The 9,099-nt window shown below is 47.1% G+C and overlaps 1 protein-coding gene across 1 annotated transcript; it reads right to left on the minus strand.

Annotated features, from left to right (window-relative positions):
• Nucleotides 1-4,838: 4,838 nt before the first annotated feature.
• LOC140422531 (uncharacterized) lies at nt 4,839-7,977 on the minus strand. Its single transcript, XM_072507554.1, has one exon. The coding sequence runs from the start codon at nt 6,864-6,866 to the stop codon at nt 6,024-6,026; it is 843 nt and encodes a 280-aa protein (XP_072363655.1). The 5' UTR covers nt 6,867-7,977; the 3' UTR covers nt 4,839-6,023.
• Between the last annotated feature and the right edge of the window lie 1,122 nt (nt 7,978-9,099).

Below are 9,099 nucleotides of genomic sequence, written 5' to 3' on the forward strand. Positions count from 1 at the left end.
AGACAATCCCTCCATACCGGATCATCTAGTGAACCTTCCCTGAACTGCCTCCAATAAATGTATAACTTTCCTAAGCTTAAAACAAGGATAGTGGGCCCTCCCAGTTCACTTTAGCTAACTCTGCATTCATGGCCTCATAATTGCCCTTTCTTAGTGTAAAATACTAGTCTTGGACCCATTCTTCTCTCCCTCAAACTAAATGTAAAATTTAATCATATTATGATTACTGTGACTGAGGAACACCTTCGCTATGTCATTAATTTATCATGTCTCATGGGACGCAGGTCCTGTATACCCTGCTGATTGGATCCAGAACAGGCCACTGCAAGATCCTGAAACCTTTCTGTGAACTCCCCATCAAGGCTATATTTGGCCACCTGATTTTTCCAGTGTATATGTAAATTAAAATCCCCCATAGTTATCCCCATATCTTTCTGACAAGCTCCCATTATTTCTTCTCTTGTATTCCGTCCTATCATGTGAATACTATCAGGGGCCTGTACACCACTCCCAAACTGACTTCTTGCCTTTATCATTTCTCATCTTGATCTGAACCACTTCTATATCCTCATTTCCTGAATTTGGACCATCTTTCCCTAATGCGCTAATGCCATAATTAATACAGTGCCACCCATCCACCTTTTCCTAGCTTCTTGGGCTTCTTAAATGCCATGTATCTTTCAATATTCAGCTAGTCTGTTTCTCGCGAAAGCCCCAATAAGCATTAATAACGTCAGATTTTGTCAATGGTTATGCTTTGTCTATTTAACTTCCAGTTAGGAATCCGATTTTAATCATCAGGTCTACCTGGATAGAAGGTCTATGTGATTCACATTGCCATGGAGATGGGCTTTAACTGAGGACGCGTGCATAGGAAGCCACCGTAGCATCGGCTGAAAGGTTCTGTTAAAGCTGGGTCTGAATCTCACAGACAGATCCGCCTGTTAGGATTCGAGAGGGGCAGACGAAGGAGACAAGTCTCTATGATTCATCACATAGGAATCTGGATGGGACCTTATGCTTAGCTGAAAAGATCACAAGGACTCAAAACAATATTCACTTGACTTGAGATGGAGGTAAAATCTCCACGAAAACGTCACTGTGAAAGACAGTTCTGGGGTTAAAGTTCCCCAGATTGGTAAAGGAAATGAATGGGAGTAAACCATCTGAATTATCATAGAATTTACAGTGCAGAAGGAGGCCATTCAGCCCATCAAGTCTGCACCGGCTCTTGGAAAGAGCACCCTACCCAAGCTCAACACCTCCACCCTATCCCCATAACCCAGTAACCCCACCCAACACTAAGGACAATTTTGGACACTAAGGGCAATTTATCACGGCCAATCCACCTAACCTGCACATCTTTGGACTGTGGGAGGAAACCGGAGCACCCGGAGGAAACCCACGCACACACGGGGAGGATGTGCAGACTCCGCACAGACAGTGACCCAAGCCGGGAATCGAACCTGGGACCCTGGAGCTGTGAAGCAATTGTGCTATCCACAATGCTACCGTGCTGCCCGTGAAGCAAAGAATCGCTTTGGTTCTGGGAGACTTGAGTGTCCACTTTGAGGAAAAAGTGAAGTATAACCAGGAGTGGGATTTTTGGTTCTGTTAAAAAGGGGAAAGGTCTGTTTTTTAAGGTATACATTTCCTGCAAAAATAGTGTTTACTCATTGTTCCTTTTAGTTTGTTTGTTTCCGTAAACGTCATAAAACTTGTAACCTTGTTGTATTATCTTTTAATTTGTTCACTGGAAATTTGAATTATGTGAGAAGTAACCGGTTTTTACAGATTTTTAATTTTGTTTTAAATTAAGGGGCAATTTAGCATGGCCAATCCACCTACCCTGCACATCTTTGGGTTGTGGGGGTTGGACCCACGCAGACACAGGGAGAAGGTGCAAACTTTTTTAGAACATAGAACATACAATGCAGAAGGAGGCCATTCGGCCCATCGAGTCTGCACCGACCCACATTAAGCCCGAACTTCCACCCTATCCCCGTAACCCACTAACCCCTCCTAACCGTTTTGGACACTAAGGGCAATTTAGCATGGCCAATCCACCTAACCTGCACATCTTTGGACTGTGGGAGGAAACCGGAGCACCCGGACGAAACCCACGCAGACACGGGGAGAACGTGCAGACTCCGCACAGACAGTGACCCAAGCCGGGAATCGAACCTGGGACCCTGGCATTGTGAAGCCACAGTGCTATCCACTTGTGCTGCCCAGAGATTCCAACAGTTATTCGCAAACCACAAGTTCTGACTTCCCATTTGAGCCTCGGGCACCTTTCTGTCTCTATTGCTCGTGTCAATGACAGCCAGACGACGGAGCTGAGGGCTGAATTTAGCTGAGAATAACAGGGCCTGCGCCAATTGGGAAACTGCCATGGGCGTCGCACTAATAGAGACAGGAATGTTCTGGAGGACGGACTGGGAAATGGGGTTGCAACTAATCGGGGCTCAGGATAGGGAAACCAGGGCTGATGGTGACGTGACCACCGGGGTTCAGTGCCCGTGTCCAAAGAGGGGAGTCACGGGTACAGGATACAGAGGAGCCAAAGAGAAACGATTTGGGTCCAGAACATTGTGAACATCCTTTTATTCTGGTTGGCTTTGATCCTCAAGTCATTTTCTGTCTTTTTTTAAAACCGTGTCTCATTTTTTATGTCTCATTAAACTTTTACCAGTTTAAAAATATTTTATTTTTCTGTAATTATCGTGATAAAATTGATGCACTTTAGGGAAAGTGGGTGAGAGGTGTTGACAGGCTCTTTAACAGAAAGTAAGTTCCTCTAAGGTAATTGGTAAATAAGCCAAAGGGACGATGAGATTGCATTTTTGACACAGATAAGTTATATGAAATGAAATGAAAATCACAAGTAGGCTTCAAATGAAGTTACTGTGAAAAGCCCCTAGTCGCCACATTCCGGCGCCTGTTTCGTGGAGGCTGGTGCGGGAATTGAACCGTGCTGCTGGCCTGCCTTGGTCTGCTTTCAAAGCCAGCGATTTAGCCCTGTGCTAAACCAGCCCCTAAATTAACCCTTTCTCCCCTTTTCTCAAACTCTGAAATGATTCACAGTATTGGTGGCAGTAATTAGATCATTTTCAGTACCAAAGAGGGCAGCACGGTAGCACAGTTGCTTCACAGCTCCAGGGTCCCAGGTTCAATTCCGGCTTGGGTCACTGTCTGTGCGGAGTCTGCACGTTCTCCCATTGTCTGTGTGGGTTTCCTCCGGGTGCTCCAGTTTCCTCCCACAGTCCAAAGATGTTCAGGTTAGATGGATTGGCCATAATAAGTTGCCCTTAGTGTCCAAAAAGGTAGGGTGGAGTTACGGGGATGTGGTGGACACACGGGCTTAAGTGGGGTGCTCTTTCCAAGGGCTGGTGCAGACTCAATGGGCCGAATGGCCTCCTTCTGCACTGTAAATTCTATGACACATGCTAATTAAAAAAAAAAATATTCGTTCAGCGGATATGGGTGCCGCCGGCTGGGTGGGTCAGCATTCTCCCTAATTGCCCTTGAGGGGCAGTTAGAGTCAACCACTTTGCTCTGGGTCCGGAGTCACGTGTGGGCCACACCAGGGAAGGATGGCAGATTTCATTTCCTAAAGGACTTTAGTGAACCAGATGGGTTTTTACAACAATCGGCAATAATTTCATGGTCATCAATAGACTTTTCATTCCAGATTTTTATTAAATTGGGAACCTGGGACCCCAGAGTACTCTGGGTCGCTAGATTACTAGTCCAGTGACAATACCACTACGCCACGGCCTCCCCTAATACCTGAGCAGTAGTATCAAAGTGCAGCAGCATTACCATTACACTCTGGGTAGAAGCACCATCTCCAGGTAAATGCTCCCTGCTCTGCCCCAGATGCCATGGTCCCAGTCAGTGGAATGTGTAAAACCTCAACAAATCTCTGTGCTCGGGGAATCCCTTCTTATACTTTATTACATCACAAAGTCTATGGAGACTGATTTCACCCAATCATTGCTGAGCTAACATTTGAACGGACCAATTACAAAACCTGTCATTGAACCATCTGTACCCGCCCAAGCCACGTCAAACTCTCAAACAATTGTCTTCCCCACGCTCCGTCCCCGGTACAGGGAGTCAGCATTCCCATGCCAAGCAGTGAAAACATGGTGGCCTTGACACCCAGGGTGTGGTCTAGGATTCCAGACACTCTTGTTTTCTCTGTCCGCTGGGAGCTGTTTATCTCCCTGTTCCCACACAGCAAGTCGTCTGTTCTCAGCTCTGCTCGATTTCTGCTGGAGTTTGGTCCCTTTTACACCTTTCGGATCAATAAAACATTTGGTCAGTGAAGACCCAAACCACAATTTCCCATCCTGTCACCTGTCAACCATCCTTACCCAGAGCGTAATCACAACAGGAATAAAAACAGGAGAAGTGTAACAATCAAATTCAAAATAAATCCACAGCCAGTCATAGAATTTAATTTAATGTTCACTAATTAGCAAGAAAACCCGAAGTAGGGGGTCCCCAGAATTCTTACAGACCACACCCATGGGAAAGTATTCCAATTAATTTATTGTCCAGGACAATATTCCCAGTATCTTAAAAACAGAAATTGAACATTTCCGTCCGATCCCAGGTATTCACATATTCTGTTTGTTTGTTCATGTCAGGCTGGGATTCTTCACCTCGGAGCAAAGGAGGTCGAGGGGAGATTTGAAAGAGGTGGACAAGATTAAGACACATTTAGGTCAGGTGGATAAAGAAAAGCTGTTCCCATTAGCTGATGGGACAAGGATGAGGGGGACACAGATTTCAGGTAAGAGATGCAATGGGCAGAGGAGTGCGGGGGGGGGGGGGGGGGGGGGGGGGGGGGAATATTTTGATGCAGCGAATGGTAATGACCTAGAACTTGCTGCCAGTGAGGGGGGGGTGGAAATGAAGACAATGGAGGATTTCAAACGGAAATTGTATTGACATTTGAGGGAACTAAACTTGCAGAGCTACAGGGATAGAATGGGGCAAGGGACTGATTGGTTTGCTCCAGAGAACCAACATGGAATCGAAGGGCTGAATGGCCTCCTTCTCTGCCCTCATGGCTCTGATTCAAAGGGAACAATTTCAGCTGCACCAGTCTCTCCCACTCATTGAAGTCCCTTATCCCCGGTGCCATTCTCGTAAATCTCCTCCACACCCTCTCTGAGAACTTCACATCTTTCCTAAAGTGTGGGGCCCATATATAGAGTTCCATTATGGAGGGTTAGAATTGAAAAGCAAGGAGGTTATGTTCAACTTGTTTAGAACCAGGGTTAGACTACACTGGGAGCACTCTCAACATCTGTGATCTCCATTTAGAAAAAGGAAATAGAGGCTCTGGAGAAGGTGCAACAAAGATTCACAAGAACAATACCAGAACTGAAAGCATTTCACCCTCAGGAAAGGCTGGGGCTGCTTTTCTCTAGAAAAGGGAAGACTGAAGGGTGACCTGAGGGGGCTCAATAATCCAATAGGGATTTGATGAGCAACCTCGAGTGGTGAGAATGTGGAACTCGCTACCACAGCGAGTGGTTGAGGTGAACAACATCAATACATTGAAGGGGAAGCTAGATACATGCATGAGGGAGAAAGGAATAGAAGGATATGCTGATGGGGGAGATGAAGTGGGGTGGGTGGAGGCTCATGTGGAGCATCAATACTGACAGAGACCAATGGAGCCAACTGGCCGGGCCCTGTGCTGTAGACTCAATGGAACAGAGACAAATGTATTTATTTTAGATCTACCTGTGGTGGTCGGAAAAACACTATTTACTATCCAGGATAAAATAAATGTCCTTCATCAGTTTTTGTGGATCATTTCAGGGAAATGTTCTCTCCCAGGCTCAAAGAGCATCAGTCTACTGGGAACAAAGTTGTGAGACCGGCCAGTCCAGCAGAAAGAAACCTTCCAACCCTCCCATTTCACCCACTGTCAGAATGAACATGGTTCAGTCCTGGATGTGATTAACAGCAGCAATAACAGCAGAATCCAACCCCTGTCATTATCTGTGTACTCGCTGGTGTGTCCATAGGTGGGATGACCGTCTAAACCTTTTGGCACAATGAGAGCAGCTGAACGGCCTCTCCCCAGTGTGAATGCGCTGGTGGATCATGAGATCCGTAGAGTTTTTAAAGACACCACCACAATCAAAGCATTTAAAAGGTCTCTCATTGGTGTGACTGCGCTGGTGTCTCAGCAAGCTGGATGACTGAGTGAATCCCTTCCCACACTCAGAACATGTGAAGGGTCTCTCCCCAGTGTGAATCCGCTGGTGTGTCAGCAGGGCTGATGACGTTCGGAACCTCTTTGCACAGTGAGAGCAGCTGAATGGTCTCTCCTCAGTGTGGATGCGCTGGTGAATCATCAGGCCAGCAGTGCTTTTGAAGCCACTCCCACAATCAGAGCATTTAAAGGGTTTCTCGTTGGTGTGAATGCCCTGGTGTCTCAGCAGGTTCGACGACTGAGTGAATCCTTTTCCACACACAGAACAGGTGAACGGTCTTTCCCCAGTGTGAACTGGCTGATGTCTCAGCAGGTTGGATAACTGAGTGAATCCCTTCCCACACTCAGTACAGGTGAACGGCCTCACCCCCGTATGAACTCTCTGGTGTTTCCAAAGGGCTGAGGAATCACTGAATACCTTCCCACACTGCGAACAGGTAAATGGCCTCTCTCCGGTGTGAACTCGTTGGTGGTTTTGCAGGGTGGATAACTGAGTGAATCCCTTCATGCACTCGGAACAGGTAAATGGTCTCTCACCGGTGTGACTGCGGTGATGAATTTCCAGCTCACATGGGGATCTGAATCCCTTCCCACATTCCCCACATTTCCATGGTTTCAGCATATTTGTGTCTCCACAGGTTTGACGATCAGTTAAAATCTTGTCCACACACAGGACACGGATACGGTCTCTCCCCCACTGTGTAAGGTGCAATGCTTTTTCAGACTGTGTAACTGTTTAAAGCTCTCTCCACAGTCAGTGCTCTGGAACACTCACTCGGCTTTGTGAGTCTCGGTGCTTTTCCAGTCACCAAGATGTTCAAAATCTTTTCCCAAAGACTAAAAATTCTCTTTCCACATTCACAGGCCGACGATATTCAGGTCCTGAGGAATGGAGTGAATCTGTTAAATATTGATGTGAAGCTTGATTCCAGTTTCCCATCTGCAAATCTTCCCTTGTAATACCTTGAAAAAGGAGTTTACAAAAACCATGGCTGTCAGTCGCAGATAGAAATTCAGAACAGGCAATTCTCGTTTCTGTGGGACATATTTGCCTCTTATTCCTCTAAAGCTGCAAATCTCCATCCCACACACTCTCCCTCCTGCCTGGGCTGAAATCTGAACCCATCCCTTCTCACAATCACCACCATTTTTTTCCTCCACTCCCAGTTTTCTCCCTCTCTCTCCTCTGCCTGAGTTCAGCTCACCAGCTCCTGTCTGCTGACTGAATAAAACCATTGAATCTTAATGGGGGGGTGGAGGAAGGTTGGGGCCTCCAGCGGGTGTTTCTGAATCCTCCTCGCCCACCTCCCAGGGTTTCCTTCCTTCCCAGAGATCAGAATCCTCATTGATTTGAGCCCAAAGTGGAACCTCTGATTTATTGTCCCCCCTCCCCCATCCAGAACAATGGGGTCAGGGGCGGGGCTGGAGGTCTCAGACTGGCACATGGTCCTCCAACCAATCAGAGTGAAGGAGGGGTGGGGCTTAACCTCGTTTCTTTCCCTCGCCCACCGTCCAACCAAGATGGAGGCCGTTAACCTGGTTGCGGGAGGGTGAAGCCCTGCATCGGTGAACCAGGGCCCTAACAATTATGAAATATGTTCCCAAACCCTCCCATCCACCTCCTAATTTTCCCACGGCTTCTGCGGAACGAACAGGCCCAACAATCTCAATGTGCCTTATCGAAGCACCGGGACCTGAGCTAAAAGCTGCAATGCGCATGTCCAAAGGTGACGGGTAGCTGCGCATGTGCAAGAAGGGCTCACCCGACCTTCAGGCTGAGGTGTTGACCAATGGGACGAATGGAACATCTCCAGCCAATCAGTTCTTTGTGTGAATGAAGACGAGCTTCACACAGACTGAAACCTCCTCCTGTCTCCAACAACTGTGAATAAAACACTTTCTTTTCTCCTCCTTTCCAGTTCTTTTCTCATTCTGACCTTCAATTGGTGACTTGCAGAAGGGAAAGGAAGAATCCAGGGAGGATGCAGACTCTGGAAAGGTTGGCCCAGGTCTCTCTCCTTTGCTCTCAGCTTGACACATTTAATTTTTCTGGCTAAAACGAAGGATGGTCTCTTTCTCAATGTTCAGTTAAAGTGCTGGTACCGTAGGGCAGCACGGTAGCATAAATGGCTAGCACTGTGGCTTCACAGCGCCAGGGTCCCAGGTTCAATACCCTGCTGGCTCACTGTTGGTGCGGAGTCTGCACATTCTTCCCAGGGTGCTCCGGTTTCCTCCCAAAGTCCAAAGACGTGCAGCTTCGGTGGACTGGCCATGCTAAATTGCCCATCGTGTCTAAAAAGGCTAGGAGGGGCTATTGGGTTACGGGGATAGGGTGGAAGAGAGGGCTTAACTGGCTCGCAGACTCGATGGGCTGAATGGCCTCCTTCTGCACTATATGTTCTCTGTTCCCCAGGAGATGGCTGGCATTTGAGGTGACAGTAAATTAATATCGGACAGAGATATGTCTAATATATGCTACATATTAGATATGTACTCTTTAGTTCAGTTGGCTGGACAGCTGGTTTGTGATGCAGATCAAGGACAACAGCATGGATTGAATTCCCGTACTGGCTGAGATTATTCTGAACCATGCCCCTTGCCTGAGGCGTGGCGATGCTCAGGTTAAATCACCATCAGACAGCGCTCCCCCCTCAAAGGGGAAAGCAGCCTATGGTTATCCAGAACTATGGCAGCTTTACTTCCTTCACTATGAGATGTATTATTTTTGTGAGGGCCACGAAGAATCCAGCACGAGTTTCAAGGATACAAAGTAATAACATTTATTTACAATAACATATATATATAACAGCAGCAGCAACTTCCCTTGCTGCACACTCCTTCCTGCCGGTTCCTAA

This window comes from Scyliorhinus torazame, chromosome 5, assembly GCF_047496885.1.
Source record: "Scyliorhinus torazame isolate Kashiwa2021f chromosome 5, sScyTor2.1, whole genome shotgun sequence".
NCBI lineage: Eukaryota > Metazoa > Chordata > Chondrichthyes > Carcharhiniformes > Scyliorhinidae > Scyliorhinus > Scyliorhinus torazame.